A 22,690-nucleotide genomic window follows, 5' to 3' on the forward strand; every position below is an offset into this window, starting at 1 on the left:
CTGAGTTCGATTCCCAGTACCAAAAAAAAAAAAAAACCCTCCCAATTTACAAAACCAAAAGAAAATAATTAAAAAATGAAGTGTAAATTACTCAAAATATCCAGAGGAGAAATGTTTTATTTCACTGTTTGTTCATTTGTTTATTTGTGGATATATACCTTACCATCTTTCTTGCTCATTATATGATATATAAAAGTTTTAAAAAGTTAAAATGAAATGCTTAAGATAGTTTCCCTATATTTAGAGGATCGTATGACTTAGGAAAAAATGTTTGGTTATATTAAAAGATCAGGGGAACAAAAGTCCTTATTGAACCTTGTCAAAATATACAGCTTTTTTCTTTCCTTTTTTTTTTTAAAAAATGAAAGTACTATGAACAAAAAAGAAAAAACCAGAAATCCTCATGACCATGATTTTCCCATCAGTTATCATAAACAAGAAAAGATATGTTTTCCTAAAAATACTGTAAGAAACACTCTTAAAAGGAGAAGAGATTACTGCCTTTTAGCATTAAATATTTATTCTTACAGATTCTTTCTATCAGAAAGATCTAGTAAAACTAACACCTGAAATGTACTCATGGCTTTCTAATTAGCATAAAAATATCATAAAAATTTTAAAGATAAGCAATATGCTAAAAATAGTTCTAATCTGTTTAAAGAACATATTATATGCTATATAACTGCATAAAACCTGCTTTGTACTATTTTATTATTATCTCATCCAGAAACCATTTTTGAGGCAATTTTACTTGACCACCACCCATTTCCTATTGTGACAAATGACTCTGTCAACAGTATCTTTACCATCTTTTAAACACTGCAGTATTTGAGACTTCCTACCTATAAGTGAGTGTAAATATGTTACATAATTCAGCATTTTCGAGGTGTAACTATAGTACCTGAAAAGTAGAAGCCAAATTGTGAAATAAACTCTCTCCAAAAAAACCCAAAAAAATTCCCTTGAATTTTTCCTTTTAAAAGAAATCTCAAAATTAAATATCTTCAAGAAAACACTAATTCACATGTTCTTACTGAAAATAATACACAATATTTTAAAGATTTTAAAAAGGTAGCACATTGTGTGTTGCAAAAGACTCTTAAGATCTGCAATCATGCTGCAGTCATGAATAAACATATTCCTCTGAAGTTCTAAATACAAATGGCCACATCAGGGGCATGGAGCATGCACATCAGATTGAAATAGATTTACATTACCTCCAACCTTAGGGCCACCTGCTGAACCAGGCTTCCTTGCACTGTTGACAGGATTTCCGGACGTCTTAGGTGCAGGCACCTTGAAGGCTGAAGCAGCTGATGATGGCCTATTTCCATCCACTGATTCCTCATCATCAAAGCTTTTATCTGCACAAAGCATTAGAAAAATGTATTTAAGGAAGCTAAGTTTCGCTTCATTTTCCATAAAACTAAAAATCCAACTAAAGGCATATAAAAATCATTACTTTGGTAAGACATATAACACAAAATAAGGTCCTTTGAATAAACATTTATATGTTGTTTAACACTATGTATAAAATAAGCTTGGTGGAATTTAAAATAAATATAATATTATCTTATTTCCTACCTAAATGTATAAAGTCAAAACACAAAATCAAACACAATAACTCTACGAGCAGTAAAAAGCATTTTTCAGTTTTCTGTTACTCCTGTAAGCATTTCTGCCAGCTCCTCCCATAGTGCATCTTCCAGCACGCCCTGCCTTATTCCTTATACCCAGATTCTGCAACTTACAATCACAGATCCGTTTGCAAATCAGACGCCTCATTCCTCTGAAAGCTCTTAATTTCCCTCACCCTAGGATGCTCCCAATAGTTCACATGGCCAAATACAGTAAATTTGATACTAATCAAAGATTCTATCAAAAATAGATAGAAACAACCACAGAACCACCACTGAGGTTTGTGCCGGCATTTTTCTTTCTCTTCCCTGCCCTAGGTGCTGCAACAGCCAATCAGCTACAAGGTGACATCATCTTATGGCAGCTACTGCTAGATGAAAGGTAAAAATTCTTCATGCATCTAAAAAATTTGCTCTGTATCTACAATCGTTATTCTTTATCAAAATTGTAAAGGCATTGAATACCAAAGGTTTATAAATCTAAATCTGTTTTCTCTTAATTGACATAAATACTTTATATAAATAAAAAATAAGGTTTTATGCAAGATTCATTCTGCTGGGATGCTTATTATTTCATCAGTAAAGCATGGACGATCACAGTCCTCCTTACTGCACATAATTAATTCTGTAATCTCAGAATGTGCTGTTTATTTAGGCCACAGAAACAAAACTGAACAAACTGTTCTCATAAATGATCCTATAACATTCTACAAGGCTCTTTTTACAATGTGAATGATTACACTAGTATCTCCTCATTATGGAAAAGAAATATCCCAGCCTCTTCTAAAAGAAAAAAAATCACAAGATATATGCAGGTTACTCTTCTGAAAAAATGGTTTGCTCTAGGACCCTGCACAGACCAACCCAGACAAACACGATGGGCGAGGCAGAGAAGCAGCTTTACCACAAGCTTCAGATCAATCTGCCAGAATCATCTTCCTTTCAATCTGTTCTCCTCACCTGTACAAATACCCAGTCACCACCAGAATAAAATCATCCATAGGGATGCTATGTTACAATATTAAAATTACAATTATTAAATATATTTTTAAAAAATACTCTGAACAACTTTTAAGATTGTATTACGTATGGCACGGGGGTGGAGTGGAGTGTTAAAAGATACTTTAATAAGGCCATAATATATTTCTGCAAGTGTTTGCCTATAGGAAAAAATACCTTCTAGTTAAAAAAAAATTTCTTAGTGTAACACCAGCCTGTATAGATTAATAGACTTAAAACCTATGCTTTATATAGACTGCACTATTAAAACCACTACTACAATACCCAATAAACTTTTTGCCACCATTATGCAAAATATGCAGCCAAAAGAGACAGAGTAGACACAAAAATCTACAGAAAGGCACTAAACTAGAGTAGCTAAAAGTTCCCATGGAAACAGTGTTCTGTTCCTATATACACACACACAAGAATCAAAGAGTAAATGTCTCTTACCATTAAAAAAAAAATTAACTCTTAAGATTCTCAGATTACTGGTAAGCTAATTTTTAACTTTCTATCCAAATACAGTGAAGTACACAAATCCCAAATATGCAACACAAGGACTTTTCACAAATGAACAAGCTGGTGTAATGAGTATACAGATCAATAAATTATCCTGTACACATCTGAAGACCCTTAAAAATCACTATTTCAAACAAAGCTATTTTTGAATTCTAACACTGTAGTTGGTTTTGCCCATTTTTGAACTTTATATATAGAAGGAATCATACAATACATACATTGATATATGGCTTCTTTTCATTAAATATTGGGAGGTAATATCTGAAAGATTCATTTCATTGCTTATAGTTCTCTAATGTATGAATGTACCACAACTTATGTGCATTCTACTACTGACAGACATTTGGGCTATTCCCAATTTGAAATTTTTTTAAGTGCTCCTAGGAGTAAGTAAACCAAGTTAAAAGGTCCTAAGGATTTCAGCATTACTGGGGAACAGAAAACACAGTATGGCATGAACATTCCTATTGAAAACTTTTTGAGTGATTACATGATGCTCAGTTTTGGAGTTTGGATTTTAGAATTAAAGGTGGTCAGCTGATAAAAGTTATGCAAATACTCTAAAATGTGACAAAAATTTAAATTCTGAAACACTTCTGGCCCTAAACCTTTCAGATAAGGGATATTCAGTACTGCATGTAATTTCCTTTAGATTACAATAAATCAAATACGCATATTGTAATGTGAAAAGCAATGTTCCCAAAATGTGATCCCCATATTAGCAGCTGAATTAGCACCAGTAATTTGTTAGAAATGTAAATCCTTCAGTCCTAACACAAACCCACAACTCAACTGAATCAGAAATTCAGGAGATGCAGCCCAGTAACTTAAAAAGCCCTCTTCATGACCATGATGCACAATCAAATTAAGGACCACTTCTCTATGGCAAAGGTTTTGAACCTTTTCCATCAAGTGTCACATAGCAAACATCTTAAGCTTTGGAATTCATACATATAAAGTCTTTCTGTGCAAGTACTTATTTATGACACTACAGCACCAAAGCAATCATCTGTGATATGTAAACAAAGAGGTGTAGCTTGTTTCAATAAAACCTTATGTACAAAAACAAAGAGGGCAGCTGGATTTAATCTGCAAGCAGCAGTTTACCAATTCTTGCTGTAGGGCAACCACTAAAAGTAAATATATACATGAACAAATTAATAGAAAGTAAAAATCATGAAAACATTTGATTAACTAAAAAGATATAGAAAAAGAGACAAAAGATAGAAACAAATGGTAATGATAAAACCAAATATACCAGTTATTACCTTAAATGTAAATTAGCTAAACAGTCCAAATAAAAGACAAAGACTGAATATTTTTAAATAGATTACTTACATGAGATATATATTACATATAAGATTATATAAAGGCAAAAAGCAAAATTATAAAGATGGACTGTGGCAAATACTAATCAAGAGAGAGCTGGCATAGCTATATTAATTTCAAAGTAGGCAGCTTAAAGAAGCATTACTAGAAATAGAGACATTTAATAATGATAAAGGGATGAATCCAATGGGGGGAAATATCAAAAGTGTTTATTTATGCACTCAACAACAAAATTTCAAACATATAAAAATTAAAGAAATTTAAAGGACAAAATATATCTCAAAACATTTGGTAAAAAAATAAAGTTATATGTTCTTTTATCATAAATTAAAGGAATTCATAAAATAATTCATCATCATAACCCTAAAATTAAAAATCTATTTTATAATACATGTAGAGATTATAAATATTCTAGGCTTGAACTTTTTTCTCACCTATAAAACAGTAAAACAAATCCCAATTATTTTCCTTTGGCAGCTATCATTTCATGAAATAAGAAGTACTGACTTTTAAAATGCTGAGTTTCTGGAAGCTTCTTAAGAGCAGCAACTCTATCTTGAACATATATAACACCTCTGCCTAGAACAATCAGGAACTCTCTAAAATCTCCCTGCTTCTGACCTCTTTATCCCTTGTGCATTTCTTCTTAACACAACATCCTCAGTTGAATAAAGTTACATCACTGATCATAATTCTCCCATGACTCATAACAAGTCCTATTAGGACTCTAAGGCCTTAGACATTGTGTTGATATATCAAACCTCATGTCCTACTTCCTCCCTCTCTTTTCCTCTAATTCAGTCTTACTAGCCTTCTTACTGTGTGTCACGTAACGACCTTTGTACCTGTTTCTTCTACCTAGAATGCTATCTCCACATCCCTGATGCCCCTCCTGCCGTGTATCCACATTGTTCACTCACCATCTTTATGTCTTTTTTGTCACCTTTCTCAATGAAGCTTTCTTTGAACACTATTATAAACTCTCCAACATAGCGACACTCTAACCTACCTGTCTTCCTATCTTATTTTTTTCTCTAGCATTTACCACCTACATATTTCATTAATGTTGTTAACCTGTCTCTTCCCCCTGAAAGACATGATCTATGATACATGATCTATGAGAGATATATGTTTATTTTGTCCACTGCTGTATCTTCTACATGTGGAACAATGCCTACAATAGCACATTTCATTGAGGGAAGACTTTTGGTCTCTAGTAAAAAGCATTACTAAGTTATTTGAAGCAATACTCCATATGCAAAAAAACTACACTAAAGAAAAAAAACACACAATGTAGAAAATCTTAAAATGAATAAATATTTGACAAGATAGTAAGAAATTCAAGGATAAAACCAATACATTAAAACTTCTGTCCTCAAGGTTTTGTGGGACAAAGGGAGCAGAAATCAAAACCTAAATAAGACAAAGTCAAAAGCTAATATGCCAAATGACTATACTATATCTTAAAGGCTAATGTAGACCATAAGTAAGCACCTACTCTCCTATTGTTTATTCCTTTCAAAATTTTCTCAAGAGAACAGGGAAGTGAACCAAATGGAGTATGTCATTAAAGTCAACTGCTTGGGAAGTTCAAACACTTCACCCATTCAACTCTGCAGGCTCAGACTGGTAGTACTACTAAGCAACAGCCAAAGCACATACAAAATGTCCATAGAAGAAAGTCTCTGGTCTCAAATTATTACCACACACAACTTTTTAAAGGCCATCAGGCACAACAGGAAACAAGACACCATGAATAAGTATAGAAAGAAATCGATACTAGGAATGGACCTATTTAAAATCCTATTTCTGACAGCAGACATAGACTATCCAATACTTACACTTACACACTGCATAATTTGAAAATAATTTCAGAGATTAGAAAATTGTAAAAAGTGACAGTTTTTAAATACTATAAACAAACAGAACTATAAATGAAACTATAGTGACAAATCTAAACTCAGGAAGTAAAAAGACTTAAGATGCTCTGTACATGTACCAACTTCCCATGATCAATTTAATCATTACATATTATAAACAGGTATTAATAAAATTTTTTTAAATTAAACATAAAATTTTAAATAATGAAATTTAAATTCAGCAGGCAGTATTAACATCAAATTAGATACTGCTCAAGGGATCATTGCTGACTGGGAAGAAAGAAGACATCACATGGGATATGTATAGTAGGTACTCATTTTTACTGAGTAAATGACAAAAGACCAAACACAAAAAAATAAACGGCAGATTATGATTCTGTCAATACTTCTCATTCTAACTATGGTTTGGTATAGGACAAGATACACATATTAAAAGGAACTAAACAGTTAATCGTTAAAAAAAGAGAAGACAGGAGGTATCACAATCCCAGATTTGAAGTTTTACTACAAAGCTACTGTGATCAAAACAGCACAGTACTGGCACAAAAATAGGCATGTAGCTCAGTGGAACTGAACTGAGGAAGCAGAAACAATTCCACGCACCTTCAGTTATTTGATCTTTGATAAAAAGGCCAAAAATATACACTGGAGGAAAGACAACCCTTTAATAAATGGTGCTGGGAAAATTGGATATTCACGTGCAGAAGATTGAGTCAAGCCCCATATATCTCATTATGTACTAAGCTAAAATCAAGACGAATCAAGTATCTAAATATTAAAACAGAAACATTTAACCTGCTGTTAGATAAAATAGGTAAAACTCTAGAACACACAGGCATAGGCAGGGAGAAGACTTTTTGTACAGAGTCTAATGGCACAAGAAATAATACAGAGTTAGAGTATCAACAAATGGAACTGTATCAAAATAAAAAGCTTCTGCACAGAAAAGAAAACAACCAACAGAATGAAGAGACAACTTGCAGAATGGGAAAAATTTTTGTCAGCTATCCCTTGTACAGAGAACTAGCATCTAGAATACATAAAGAACTCAAAAACAACAAAAAAAAAGACTTCACAAATTAAAAAATCCAATAAAAAAAACAGGCAACCAAAATGAACTGACACTTCTCAGAAATACATGGGAAAATGTATTAGAGAAATGAAAAGTAAAATAACACCGAGATACATCTTAATCCAGAAAGAATGGCTATCACCAAGAAATCAAACAATCACAAATGCTGACGAGGGTGTAGGGAAAAGGGAACTCTTCTACATGGTTGCTGGCAATGTAAACTAGTACAATCACTATGGAAACCAGTGTAGAGATTCCTCAAAAAACTAAAAATAGAAATTCCATTTGACCTAGGTATTCCCTTTCTAGGTATCTTCCCAAAAGAATTAAAGATATTATATTACAAGGATGCATGCATATCCATGGTTATAGCAACACAACTCATAATAGCTAAATCTTGGAAACAGCCAAATGCTAATCAACAGATGAATAGATAAAGAAAATGTATTTATACATAATAGAGTATTATTCTGACATAAGGAAGATAAACTTGAGGCATTGAGAGGTAAATGGATGCAACTGCACCCATAATATTAAGTGAAATAAGAAACCCAAGCTTAAGTATCACATGGTTTCTTTTATATGAGAAACTAATATATATATATATATATACACATATACATATATATATGGGGGAGCAAAATAGAAGATAAATAAGGAGTAGGGAGGTCATTTTCAAATGCATGGGGGAACAAGAGATGGGAGGAGAGGGAGAGAGGGAAGGGAAAGGGGATTTTAAAAAAAGAATTGAAGGGAAAAATGATGAAAATAAAATGGTAAGGGGGAAGAGTCCCAAGAATCTGAAGGAGCAGAGAGTGAGGAAGAAGGTAGGGGACAGAAAAAAAAAGAATTAAGACCATATATATATATATATATATATATATATATTCCCCACAATAATTGTAATCATTATGTATTACAAACACATACTAATAAAATTAGAGGAATTCAAAGATAAAAATTACTAAAATGGGCAGGCTGCAGTGACTATATATGATGGACATGGAAAAGAAAACGATAGTGAGAAAAATTAAGAGAGAGAACAGGAGATAATGATACAAATAGAAAGAGAAATAGAATAGACGGCAGAGAAAAAAAGAGATGGAAATAGAGAAAGAGAACATGAAAGAAGAGACAAAGAAGGAGGGATGGAAGGAAAAAAGAGTGCAAGGTAGAACAGGAAGAGGAAGCCTACTCTGGACTCTAGAAGATGGTTTCACAAACTGAATTATTTTTTGTAATTATTAAGTCCATAGTTAAAAGAAGTTCTTTAAGCTCTTTCACTACATTTAGTGATAAGATATCCTATTTAGATAACGAGAGAAATGAAGGATGGGGAATGAGACAAAGTACAGCAACACAGTTCTAGTTTTCAAAAATATCTTCAGTAAATTGTGAGGAAAATATTAGCACCAGGTGGTCAGTATATGGAAGTTTGTTATTCTCTGGCATGTCTAAAATATAATGAAATAATATTTTTTCAAAATTTTAGAAAGCACAGCATAGTCCTTGGAAATATCACTTTAAAAAGTAGGCAAATAGATAAGAGTATATGAATATTCAATCATGTTTCCTTTTCAGGAAAAAAAAATGTCATTGAGCTGAAGTATAACGACCAGTTCAGTTCAGTGAATGGTGAGTCTGGAGAGGTAAACTGAAAAAAGAACTGTACAGCCTTGAATGCCAGGCTCAAGATCTAGTAAAACAACTAACTGAAGTGTACTACTATGAAAAAGAGAAAGAAAGAAGGAAAAGAAAAGGAGAAAGCAAGCAAAAAGGAAGAATTACAAAGAAGGAAGATGTATAAAAGGAGGAAGGAAATGGAGAAGAGACAGGAGGAAGAGAAGGAGACTGGAGAAAGGGAGAAGTAGGAGGATGAGGGGAAGGGCAAGCAGAAAGAGAAGAAGAAGAAAAAAAGACCAAGTAAGAAAGAGTAGGCTCCACCTTCTTATAGGCCCCAAATCCCATATCTGCATGCCTAAAGTCAAAAAGCTATGAAAACCCGGCTTCTGTTGTCTTTTAAACTCAACTGATGGCAAAATCTGAACTGACCTGAATTCAGTTTATGGCAAAATATAATGTGAATTGACATGAGATTTATTTATTCCATTCGGTGTTAATCTGCACATATTTAACGGCAAAAATACTAAGGCACTACTATTGTACCACAGGCCTGTTCTAAACTCTGATGTAGTCTGCATGCCAAAACACAACTAACTGGTCTCCAAGGTTTCAGGTAAGGATTTGTGAATTTGTATTACATTAATCAAGCCCTATCCTCCTTCCCTACCTAATCCCTAAGAAGCCCCCATACCCCTGCAAGAAAGGCCATATATTCAATTAGCTTTTAAAACAAACTTTCCATTTCACTCTCAGGGTGTACATGTGCTTCAAAATCTGAAACTTCTGCTTCTAAGACTCAAAATTGCTCTATCTTATATGGCAAACAAAATAGCAAGCCAAAACTTTGTACCATGTCTAACAATTCATTTTGTGTGGGTTTTCTCCAGTGAAAGCACTAGTTCATTTAGAAAAACCCTCAATACTGTAGATTTTTATGCACTCAATACACTCAGTTTCATATTAACTAGTTGTCTACGTTGAAGTTCCTCTTTCCACTTAAAGCTATATCCTTCCTTATTCTAATTAAAACAATGAGCAACAGGACTCTGGATTTCTGAGTTGTTTTATACTATTGCATATATGTGTACCATTGGAGGCACAATAACCACCATCATATCTAGCACTTAAATTACCAACTACACACTGTACCATTGAAATCTCAGAAAACTCAAATTTAATTATTCACATTCCCCACACTATACTTTTACAACAGGATACTCCATTTGGGTTTCCTCTGACCTCACAGGTGCCTCTAGCTCAATCTCTTCTGCTGGCCTTTGCCCAACCTCTAAATGTCATCATCTTCCTTGCTGTTTTCTAGGTTAGACAATCTGTGAATTCCAAATCTATATATCCAATTGCCTTTGACATTTCTCCCATGGGGATCTCAAAGGCAGCTCTAGCTTGACATACATAACAGCACCTACAGCATCTGCAAATCTGTCCTCTGAAGTCTTCCCTCATTCTAATATAATAAATGACAACATCATCTGTCTCAGTTGCTTAAATTCGCAATAAGGGATCTCTGCTCAATACAGATCATCTGCCCATAGTGCTTGTGTATAACTCCAAGCAATATATTAAATGAAACTACTTCTCTTTACCTCTATTGCAACTCCTAATCAAAGACTAGACTAGTACCATCTCTGCCTGTATTACTCCAACTTCTTAAGTAGTCTGTTTACTTTCTTGACTTCCTTCCAAACCATAAAGTAGGACGTGATTTTCTTAAAAAAGTAATTTGGATCAATGGCTGTTGAAACCATAAATGAAAGGATGATGGAGGGCTTTATAAAGGATGGATTAGGCTGATCAAAACTAACCCCACTGTTCAATATTAATATCACAAAGAAAGACCATCAGACATTATATGCCTTCTGACAGAAATCAACAATGCAAAAATACCACCTATGAAAACTATATCAACAAAATACCAAAATCACACCTGATTTTGAACATACCATTATTTCCAGAAAATATAGGGGATATAGAAACACTAAAATAAAAAAACACAAAAGCACTATGGTGATGCAATCAACAAAATCTAGTGTGTGGAAAAACTATATCTAGTAGCCTTTTTTATCTTCAACAAATAAATGACAAGAGGAGGGATAGAAAACAGAAATGCTCTGAAGTCTTAAGAGATGTACTAATCCATCCTTTAGTAATGAATCCTGTTTGAATCCTAATGCAAAAAAACACTGTAAAAAGATATCTATGAAACAATGGAGGAAATATGAATACTGAATACTTAATACCAAGGGTCAATTTAGATATGCTAAAGATATCATGTATGTGTGCTCATCTCAGTCCAGCAGGATAGTGGGGCTAGGAAAAGATGAAGTAGGCATATAGATGGATAAACATTGGTTATGAAAATTCCTTTTTCTTTCCCTTACAGTGCTGGGGGTAAATCCAGAGTCTCACACATGCTAGGTGAACACCTACTGACCTACACTTCATTTCCTAAAAACTGGTTATGTAATGATATTTCTCAAAGCTGGATGATGGTTGGTAACACAATATTATCTGTTTCTGGATATGTCTGAAATGTTTAGCTGAAAAATTACAATAATTTAAATCAATTTACTCCCTTATTCAAAACTTTGCCATGGAACCTCAACAATACAAGCAACATCATCAAAGCAAGAAAATGAGTATATAAAATTACCCCCTAAAAGAGAGCAACAAATTACTAAGAGAGGTAAGTAAAAAGAATGGAAGGGCTAACAAGGAATAATGCCAGAGCAAAGCTGCAATTTAGAAGTATAAGAAGCTGATTAAAACAGCAGAAAACTGATCTACATTGAAGAATTATAGAAAAGTAAAGATTTCTAAACCAGAAAGTACACAAAAGTATATAAGGATCAACTGAAAATCTGTGAAATTATTTCATCAAGCTCTTCCCCATCCCCAATTTAGGGAACTCAATACACACAAGTACCCATATGCATGCTCCCATGAACATATGTGTGCACACCCACACCACTCCACGATTTTGTGAAAATAGAACCAGTACAAAAGGGGGAAAAAAGTTCTTGTTAATACCTAAAGTTTTGTTCACTAAAGTTAAACATCTGGATGACAAAGTGAAGGCTACCTCCCAGAATACAGAATAAAAGAGAAAGATGAAAAATTTAAGAGAAAAAAGAAAGCATAAAAGACAATGAGTGGATCAACCCAAGAGGTCCATCATCTGACTAATATCAACTCTATGAGGAGACTACAAAAGACTAAAGCTAGTAAAGGGGAAAATATCAAAAAATAAAATGAGAGAAAACTTTTCAGAGCTAAAGAAAATTATATGCCTTCAGAAGAGAAAAAAATCATGCAGTAAAAAATTTAAATGTACCTAATTTAAAATAATTATTTTTAGTAAAATTACCAGAAACTGAAAAAATTCAAGTTTGTAGTAAAATTCAAGTTTTTACCTGAAAATAAGATGGTGGCTAAATTTTCATATCCATACAAAGATGCTATGTTCTCAGCAACAGCTGATTTTAGTTAATTATTTAATTTATAAAAAAATTAAAGTCCATTCCAGATGAAGTTTTTAACAGAGGCCAAGAAATTTGATAAGGATTCTTAGAATTTCTAAGTAGATATAACTGACTAGTTAAAATATATTTGAAAACTTTTTTCACTTGTTTTTTAAAAGGATCCTTTAAAAATTCAAGATCCTCAGTTCAATGAAGTAAAAACACAATCACAATTTAAATCATTACCTAGTATCAATAAAATAAAGTAACAATGTATTTCAGGATGACCATTATATCAAACTAAATAAAAAATGAGACTCATAAGGTTTATTTTGAACCTTTACAAAATCAAAACACTTCAGGTACCTGTACTTAAAATTTTAAGACTACAGTCAGCTGTTAAGATCATTAACTACCATTCTACATGTAGAAAGAAAACATATAAATCTTCCCTTAAAGATTCCAGTTCATTAGGAATATCAGGTTTGAAAATATGAAGGTACCTATTACCAGTGTCTCATTTTGCATCCAATGGGCAAATAGGACTGCCTCAAAACAGCTACTATTTGTTTAAAAGTATAGTACAAACCGCGCTGGTGGCTCACACCTGTAATCCCAGCACTAGGGAGGGTGAGGCAGGAGGACTGCTGAGAGTTTGAGGCCAGACTGGGCTACAAAGTGAGTTCGAGGCCAGCCTGAACTGCATAGTGAAACCCTGTCTCAAAAAGACCAAAAGAAAAAAAAAAAAAAGGGTACAGCATAGAGAAGAGATGCCCTTTATAGCTGTACACCACAGGATCAGGATGGATGGCCAAAGCCTTCAGAAGGAGGCTACTACAGGGTTGCTTTATTTTAGTCACTGGCTATTTTCAATCTTAGTGACTGCTATTTACTGCCTGTAATGCTAATGCCCAAACTTGGGTACCTTGTAATTTACTTTTCCTCCTTGCAGACTCCCTTCCACCTATGACTGGTCCTAAAAGTTTGGTCTTTTATGACAGTCAGTCAAAAGTTAAGATTTTTTTTCTCCCAGTTATTTAAATTACTTAATCCAGGGCTAGGGGTGCAACTCAGAGCAGAGCACTTGCCTAGCATGTGTGAGGTCTTGAGTTTAATTCCCAGTATCAAAAAAAGTAAATAAATAGTCCAATCTCAGTGTGACCCAGGGGGTACTTAAGAGTATAAAAGAAAAAAGATCTATTCAGCATTACTTTCTTCCTATTGTTCCACACCCCATAAACTAAGTTTTCTATCAGTTTGGAGTGGTCCCAGAAGCCAAAGTATCCCACAAAAGGCTGACCTCCAGAAAGCCAATTATACCATCACTTGCATATATTTTTAAAAGACTCATTTATGGAATAATAGACTGTTTTGAAATGTTAAAACTTTAGAAACAATCTATTTACAACAAAACCTTTTTTCTTTCCAATCATTCTGCAGCAACAAAAGGCCAAATTCCTCTCTCATGCTTTTGAGGCATATTGCAGGGCTCAGCATCACATAATAATCCTACGGTTTTTTTTTTTTTTAAACTCTTATCTTGGCTGTCCAGAGCAACTAAACAACCATCCTTGGGTAAAGATGAAAAAAATTAAACTGAAAAGCACCTGAAGCCACCCTCAACAACTTTTCGAGTAATAGTTATTTTAGTGTTTCACAAATCTGAGTTTACTTAGAAATAAAACTGCTAAAGAGGTCTTTTTTATGACCTTGAAGTTCATCTTATATCATATATTCTACATATAATATATTAATAACTGGAATAGATAAGGAGAAACCATAAATGAAAAACAAAGGTCAACAAAATGGCTTTTGAGGCAATCCACAGAAAAGGAAATAAAAATAACCAAACATTGTTATCAGAAAGCAGAGATGGTATATAAAGGGTGAGATATTTTTCATTTATGTGAATACAAACTTTAAAAAGATTAAAAAATAACAAAGTTGGGTGTGGTAGCACATGTCTGTAATCCCAATGTTACAGTTTGTATCTAGATATCCCCCTAAAGCCTCACATACCCATAGGTAGGGTTTTTTGGAGGTGGCTGGATCGAGGGTGAATATGGACTAACAGTGTGTGAATATGGATTAAAGGTATGCGATAATTACATTAGTTGCTGATTGGTTTTAACATGGTTCTGGGTATGGTTAATGGGAAGCCCCAACCTAGGTGTGGATATCACCAATCAATAGGTTTAGAGCCTGGATAAGAGGAAAAGAACGCAGGCTTGCAGTTCACCGCTTGTTGTTGCTTGGCTGCCCTGCCAGGAACTGTTTCTCCTTTGCCATGCTGTTTGGCCTTGGAGCCAGCTGACCATGGGATGAAACTTCTATGAGTGGTGAGCCACTCCTTTAACTTTTGGTGTCAGGTATTTTGTTTCAGCAAAGAGAAAAGTAAGTCTCCCAGCAATCATGGATACTGAGGCAGAGGATCATAAATTTCAAGTCCCTCCTGAGCAAATCAGAGACACCTGTCTCAAAAAATTTTGGGGTTTGGGATGTAGCTTAGTGATAAAGCACCCTGGGCTCAATCCTCAGTACCACTAAAAAACAAAACAAAAAAGGTTAATAATCACCAGAACTGAGAAGGACAGTAGGAACTACTGGTGGGAATGTAAATGGTAAAGTCTCTTTTGGAGGCAATCACTTTCAATAAACACAACTGAAAATAAAAACTTTGATCCAGAAATGTCCTATTTTAAGAAATAGTTATGTTTGTACACAAATAGATATTGTTTGGACAAAAATATTTACTTCTGAGCCATTTAGAAGAATTATATGTGGTAAATAATATGAACTTTCATAAAAGATGAAATAGTTATGATACACCCATATTGCGTTATGTAGTACTATACAACAGTTTAAACAAATGAGGCAGAATAACACATGACAGCATTTAAAAATCTCCATTTCACTTGCTGATGTAGTAAATGGAAAAATATATTCAGAATATCATTTTAAACATAGTCCAAACAAAATCATTTATTTTGATACTTACTATGCACGTTAAAACACAGTAAAAGAAGATACTACATATAAATAAAAATCTTCACCTGTGCTTATACCTAGGCTTGGGATTTGTACATAGTTGAGAAGGGATTTGGCTTTATCTTCATTATTTGAATTTTGAAAAGAAGATCATATTTGCATAGTAAGTTCATAATTAAAATTAACAAATAAGAGGCAGCCTAGGTTAAAGATAGTGTAATCCATTTGTTATGTATCTTCACATCATTCTGGTGTGGTGTATCTGCATTGTATGTGACAGTAACTAATATGCAGAGGAATATACATCAATTGTCAAGAACTATAAATCTAAGATAGCCATAGATAGATACATAGATAGATACATAGATAGAGATACACAGATACACAGATAGTTTAGGTTATTTCTCCCTTTTTTTATAAGATATATTATTTGAATCCAAAAGAAGCATCATATTTTAGAGAAATAGTTGGAAGGTACCCTTCAAGCTTTACAGAGATTTCTACTTTAATTTTTAGAAAATCAATGCATTCCTAAACATCTAGCTGTATTTATCATATGAAAAAATAAAAACTAAATAAATGTACTTTGATGTCCAATGAACTAAAATGTTCAGGAAAGAAAATAAAATCTGGATTTGGTCCAAACCAAATGCAAAATTTAGAACTGCCTGCAAATTAGGATTAATTTAAATAAAACAAAACTAGAAGGAAAGAAACTTGGCACTGCCTTTAAGTGTATAAGAACTTGACTGGTATCTTTTACCTTAAAAATCAGTAGTTAAAACTACATTTTAATTTATTTCCTCAGAGTCATATAAAAGTTACACAAATTCTTGGAATAAGTCGTAACAATGTACAAAACCAAACTTACTATCATATTTATATTTAAATGTACATAATCATTTAAATGACTATCAAATACGATCATTTTGGTGAGTTATATCCTATTTCTCATAACTCTAAAGAAACCAAGTACCTACAGAGAAGGGGTTATTATAGTCATAGGAAGCCTGAAAATGTTGAGTTTAAACCTCTAAATACAAACGACTCTTAAGAACCTAGTCAAAAACATTCAAAATACTGAGAAACTTCACATTCCCTTTTGCACCCATCTTTAGGTGATACTGATGTAATTATAATATATACATCTAAATATCCTAACAAAGGTTTAATAATGCAGAAAAAGGTTCAAATATTAAGTATTATGAAAGATAATACTAAATGCACACTTGGGACTCTAGATTTTGTTTCATTTGTTTTTGTGCCTGGATCTGGGACATATCTCAGCAAGCCTGAATTTCCAATCTGTGAACTGGAAACAACAAAATACTATACACTTCACAGGGTTATTTGTACCTGAGGAGTTCATGTATATTACATATATGAAAGTGTTTTTGAAAATCATAAAGCACAGCAGAAATATTTTTAAATTATCCTTACCAAAATAAAACACTGATAAAAACTACTTTTTAATCAAATTGTATCCCTGTATAGAATTCTTAAAAAGATTATTTTTTGGAGAACTGTTTACTAGAGACACTGACAAATCATAAACATTTTAATTAAAATAGTGTCCAGAGCAAGCCATTTTGCATCTTTAAATATTTTATTACCTCAGAATTCTATTTGTATTAAATATAACAGGAAAGATGTCAAGCTAGCTAATCAGACCTTCCTGTCAAATCTGTCATTCCTCCAAAGGCCACGTTCTCCTTTCAAAGCTTTTGCATACATTCCATGTTTCTTCCAATACCCCTTCAAATCTAACACCAAGGACTGAAGGCTTGCTTGGGTTGCAAGATAAATTGTCACCTTATGTTTGCCAGATCCCACAGAGACACATCAAGTGGAAAAAGGTACCAAATGACAAGCACACATATGCATAAATACACACACAAGTATATATACACACAAATACATAAGTGTCCTTCGTTCTTTGGGGAGAAATACATTTCTTACATAGCAAATGATCGTCACCTTAACAGTAAGTGTGTAACACAGCAAAAGAAGAAAAATAAATCTTACTCACCATCTCCCATAGCCATTCAGATGGTCCAGGGAGCTCTCTCAAACCAAGGGGTCAAACAGCACACCAAATAAGTGCCTGCGCCACTGGGTTCGGCCTGCAGCCTGCAGACACCCAAAGCACTGTGTGACCCAGGCCGCGCTGCAGCTCTGCACCGCAATAGCCAACAGCTGCTACTCCACTTCAAAATAAAAGTCTGGGGTCTTGTTCAAAACCCTCGTTTATTTAGCACAGCCTAGCACGACTTGATCAAGATTATTCTTTAACTGCACATATACTGTTAGATACAGGTTGTGATGTTTCTCCTTGTACAGGTTGCCTGAAATTTAATCTACGAAAAGCTCTGGGAGCCGATAAGTGCCATCCCACTGGGGGACTTTTAATGCAATCATCAAAACACAAGGCATGTGTTCAGCAATCATTTTCTGCTTCCCTAAAGATACCCATGTAATCAGAAGCAATCACATGATCTGATGGATTAAGTGATGTGCGCCTTTTAAAAAAGGTTTTCATCCCTTTGTCATTACCTTTTAATATTTACAACAGAAGACAGCTAGAAGTACACAAACAGGAATAGCCCAGTTTCCATGATTAACTGCTCTCATTATGCAGGAAGCATTTCAGGCTGCCGTAAACAAATCACGTCAAAGGCAGCCCATCAAAGGCTGCTCTGTGTTCGGACAGCAGGGCCACACGGAACAAAGCTTGCCTCTGGTGGAGGAGACAGAACATAGCCAGTGCGCAGCTGCAGGGACGCAGAGCACCCTCTATCCAAGCTGCATAACCATCAGCATATTATCAAGCTCACAGAAGCTAGAGCCCATGGTCATAAACAGATGTGTTTTAAAATCAACCTACAAAAAGAGCTGCTTTGCTTTCCACCACAGGGTCTATCATAAAACTAAGCTGGAAGTTACTTTATTGACCCATATAAGAGAAACATAAAGGTAAATTTCGAAGGCTAAATTTCTTGCTTTATTTTATTGCCAACCTCTAAGAGCCATTAATTCTTTTCCTAGCAACTCTTTCCAATAGAGAAGCTGATAAATACTTTACCACAATTACATGCCAAACTGTTATGTCCTACACAAACACTAGACAAATGAGAATTATGCATAATTTTTTACACAGTGAAAGAGAAAAATTGCAGTCACAGCCACCAACACTGCTGGTGTTTACATCTTGGTTAGTGTAGGAGACGCTAGAAAGTTCCATGACAATACCAGACCCTGCTGTAATCACAGCCTTTTCCATCCTACTAGGCTAGAGTTGCCTGCTCTGAGGAACAATGTAATAAATTTTAATCCCAGTTTCCTTCATAGTGCAGCTAATTCTACTGTACTTAGGGACTCTAACTTACTTCTGTAACATGAGAATTAAGGGCAGAATTGAAAAACCATTCAGAAAACAACAACAAAATTACATTTCTTACTATTCCTAAACTAAATGATAGGCTCACGTTTCTGGTGACATAATTCACTTAGCGTTCTAGAATATACTGAACTAGTACTTTAGAAAATCAAGTCAAGGGGCTGGGGATTTAGCTCAGAGGCACAGCGCCTGCCTGGCAAGCGCAACGTCATGAGTTCGATTCCCGGTACTGGAAAAAAAAAAATCAAAAAACAAAAAACAACAACAAAAAAAAGAAAATCAAGTCAAAGCATTCAATCAGAACTGAAATCAAGTGTACAGTGATGGAAATTATGAAAGAAATCAGACAAAAGTATGTGATGTAAAAGTTACGTATCACTGCACACATAAGGGAAAAAATGGTAAATAAAGACTTTCTCTGCACAACAGACCTAAATGAAATAGTGGTGAGCCATGTCAGTCCCATATAGCAATTCCCTCTCTATCCTAAAACACTTTATGGGGTTCCTACTTCTAGAGTCCATCAGAATTCCTCCCATGGCCCACAAAGCCATCAGGTCATGGTTCTAGCTCACTTCTCCAACTATATCTGATATATGGTCTCCCATCTCAACCACCCTAGCCGCATAGGCTCCAGAAGGCCCTAGCTTCCTCTTCTTCTTCAAATATGCCAAGGTCTTTCCCACAGTCTGGTCCTTTATGGTCACTATTTTCTCTGGCTGAAGTATTTTTCTACTGTGCATCAATGAGTGGTTCATTTTCATTTATCTGGTCTTAATTCAAATATGCCACCACTTAAGAGTCTGGCCCCACTATTCTATCTAAAGTTGTATCACTGAATTACTTAGATTTTGAGTACCCTATTTTCTTTAATGATTATTAAGATGATAACTTTTATAATACTGAAAAAGTGTTATCACCTTAACAGATGTTGTTGTCTACATTTACAAAATGACCTTTTCATCACAAAATACTAAATATACTGTAAGACGTGTGAGGTTTCATTATTATAGCTTCAGACAATGACATAAAATTTTATTTATCTTAATTGTTTCTGGTCACAGAATATCATGTGGAACAAATATAAAATGTGTGCCATGTCTGAATGAACCCAACAATTTGCTTTATATAACAACACTTTCACTATTTTATATAACAACATTTTCACTATTCAATTGATATTTTTTCCTATCTGTGAAAATTATTTAAGTATCCTGGGTTAGAATAAACACACCATAATTTTTCCTTCTTTCCCTTCCTTCTTCTTCTTTCTCCCCTCCGCCTGAGATGAACACTGAGCTGTATCTCCAACCCAGCTCCCCTACCCTGCCACTGCCTTCTAAGACAGGGTCTTGCTAAATTATCCAGCTGGCCTTGAACTTGTGATCCTCCTGCCTCAGCCTCTCCAGTAACTGGATGTCATGGTTTAGATCTAAAATGTCCCACAAAAACTCTCACGTATTCAGAGGTGGGGTTTTTGAAAAGTAAAATAATTGAGGATTAATCCATTCACAAGTTCATGACTGAACACGCTGCCAGAGGTGGGGCCTGGTTAGAGGTGGATCATTTACAGACATGACACAGAAGGATACATTCTTGTGCCGGGCTTCTCCCTTCTCTCCGCTTACTGCCTGCCAGGGGTTGAGCAGCTTTCCTCTTCCATGCCCTTTCACCATGACGTTTCTGCCTTGGAACCAGCCAATCTTGGACTGAACCCACTGGAAACTGCGGGTAAATAAACCTCTTTTCCCTTAAATTACAGGTGTGGGTTACTGTGTCCCACAAACAAGAAAGTTAACTAACATCCTGGGATTACAGACACACAGCACAACACCTGACCCACATCACAATTTCTGTCATTAATATTACTGGAAATAGTTTTTCTCATTTAATGGTTTCCAATTTGGCAGGGTTTTTAGAAATAATTTAAATGTACTGAACAAGGAATAGTTGTTTTTCTCCCATTATCTAGTGTAACCACATTGTACATCCATTTGTTTACTTGTTTATGATCCACCTCCCTGCTTAGGATATAGGGTCTGCAAAGGCAGAAACTTTAATTTTTTTTTTTTTTTTTTGAGACAGGGTCTCACTATGTAGTGCAGGCTGGCCTTGAACTTATTAAGTAGCCAAGGCCAGCCTCAAACTCATGGCAATCCTGCTTCAGCCTCTCGAGTGCTGGGATTACAGGCATGCACCACCTTGCCAAGTTAAATTATCTTCTTTGCTGTTATGCCATAATTTAATTTACATTTTAAAACATTCACTCCAACTTCTGGGTAGCAAATGGATTCCAGGAAGCAAACACAGAACAGAACTCTCCTGAAATATCCAGATTAAAACAACCTAAACATTTAAGAGTATGGTGTTAGCAGTTGAGATATTAAAAATAGGCAAATTTGACATACATTAGTATATCAGTGAAAGAAACCATTTATTAGTTAAAAGAGGAAATAAAGTCAGGTTTCTAGCATGAGCCAGTGGTCATGCCATTGGTTGAAACAGACAAGACTGGGGAAGAAACAGATTTAAGGAGCAAAAATAAAAGCAGGGTTTTACTTTCAGATGTGTCAAGCCTGAAATGGCTATTAAACATCCAGATGGAAATGTCATTTAGGCTACAAGCTACCAAGACAAGAGCATAAAGGACAGATGAAAGACAGCTAGGAGAATACATTAACGAAGAAGGAAAGAGGGAAGGAGAGAGGGAGAGTGAGAGGGGGAGGAAGAGGCCCTGGGCCCTAGGATCTGCCAATATGGTAAATGGGCTTCCTTCTTCTAGCTCCCTCCCACAGTAACTAATTCATTAAAGTATTTTTTAATGAAACTATAATACAGTCATCCCTTGGTATCTACAGGGGATTGATTCTGGGACCCTCCATGGACAGTAAAATCTGAAGATGTCAAGTCCCTTATATGAAATGGTGCAGTGTAAGAAGATTTAAGATGTGCCATATACAGCTACCAAATACCCACAATGAATGTAAACATTTATGTCACAAACATGAGCTATGAATAATGGTATGAATAAAAATGAGGAAAGGGGATTTGGAGATGGAGGGAGGATTAAACAGAAACAAGCTGTGTTATGTATAAATGTACCTACTCTTCAAGATGAATGTAAACTTCGTGTACTGCAAACACATTTTAGTAAAAAAAAAAATTGGTGTAGTACCTGCATATACCTATACATATCCTACCATATACTGTACTTATAATACCTAAACAATGTAAACATCATGTAAATATTTCTTATACTGTATTGTTTAGGGAATTACAAGAGAACTCAGAATATGTTTAGGATAGAGGCATACAGTAGGTCTAAATATACTTTCAATGTGAAGTTGCCTGAATTTGTGTCTATGGAATCTGCAGACATGGAAACTGAATACAGGGGGCCAACTGTATTGTCATCAAAAATATCTTAACTATATTCTGCATCCCAATATGTATAGGATACTATAGACCTTTAACTTTCACATTTGACCATATTTGAAATATTTAAATCATAATCTCTAATACAATCTCTGGAACTCCTTCTGAGAAAAGGAATAGAATAGGAAGCAAGCTGCCATTCTGAACATAACAGAAATAACGTCATTAAATATATTAACAGTGCTTTCAAAAGAAACCCAATCCTGTAATTCTAGCACTTGGGAGGCTGAGGCAGGAGGATCGCTAGGAGTTGAAGGCCAGCCTGGGCTACAAAGTGAGTTCAAGGCCAGCCTGAACTACATAGCAAAACCTTGCCTCAAAAAGAAAAA

The 22,690-nt window shown here is 34.6% G+C and overlaps 1 protein-coding gene across 18 annotated transcripts in view; it reads right to left on the reverse strand.

The window, feature by feature from the left end:
* Clasp2 (cytoplasmic linker associated protein 2) overlaps positions 1 to 22,690 on the reverse strand; it is a 189,513-nt gene that overhangs the window by 127,859 nt on the left and 38,964 nt on the right. For 14 of the 18 annotated variants that reach the window (XM_013513734.1, XM_005383646.2, XM_013513738.1 and 11 more), the window contains exon 8: positions 1,218 to 1,364. In XM_013513734.1, the coding sequence (XP_013369188.1) occupies positions 1,218 to 1,364 (147 nt within the window). Of the gene's footprint in view, positions 1 to 1,217; positions 1,365 to 1,751; positions 1,932 to 22,690 lie in introns of those variants that run through there. The other 4 variants (XM_005383655.2, XM_013513743.1, XM_013513742.1 and 1 more) reach the window with 3 other exon arrangements.

Source organism: Chinchilla lanigera, unplaced genomic scaffold (assembly GCF_000276665.1).
Source record: "Chinchilla lanigera isolate Chin_1 unplaced genomic scaffold, ChiLan1.0 scaffold00020, whole genome shotgun sequence".
Lineage (NCBI taxonomy): Eukaryota > Metazoa > Chordata > Mammalia > Rodentia > Chinchillidae > Chinchilla > Chinchilla lanigera.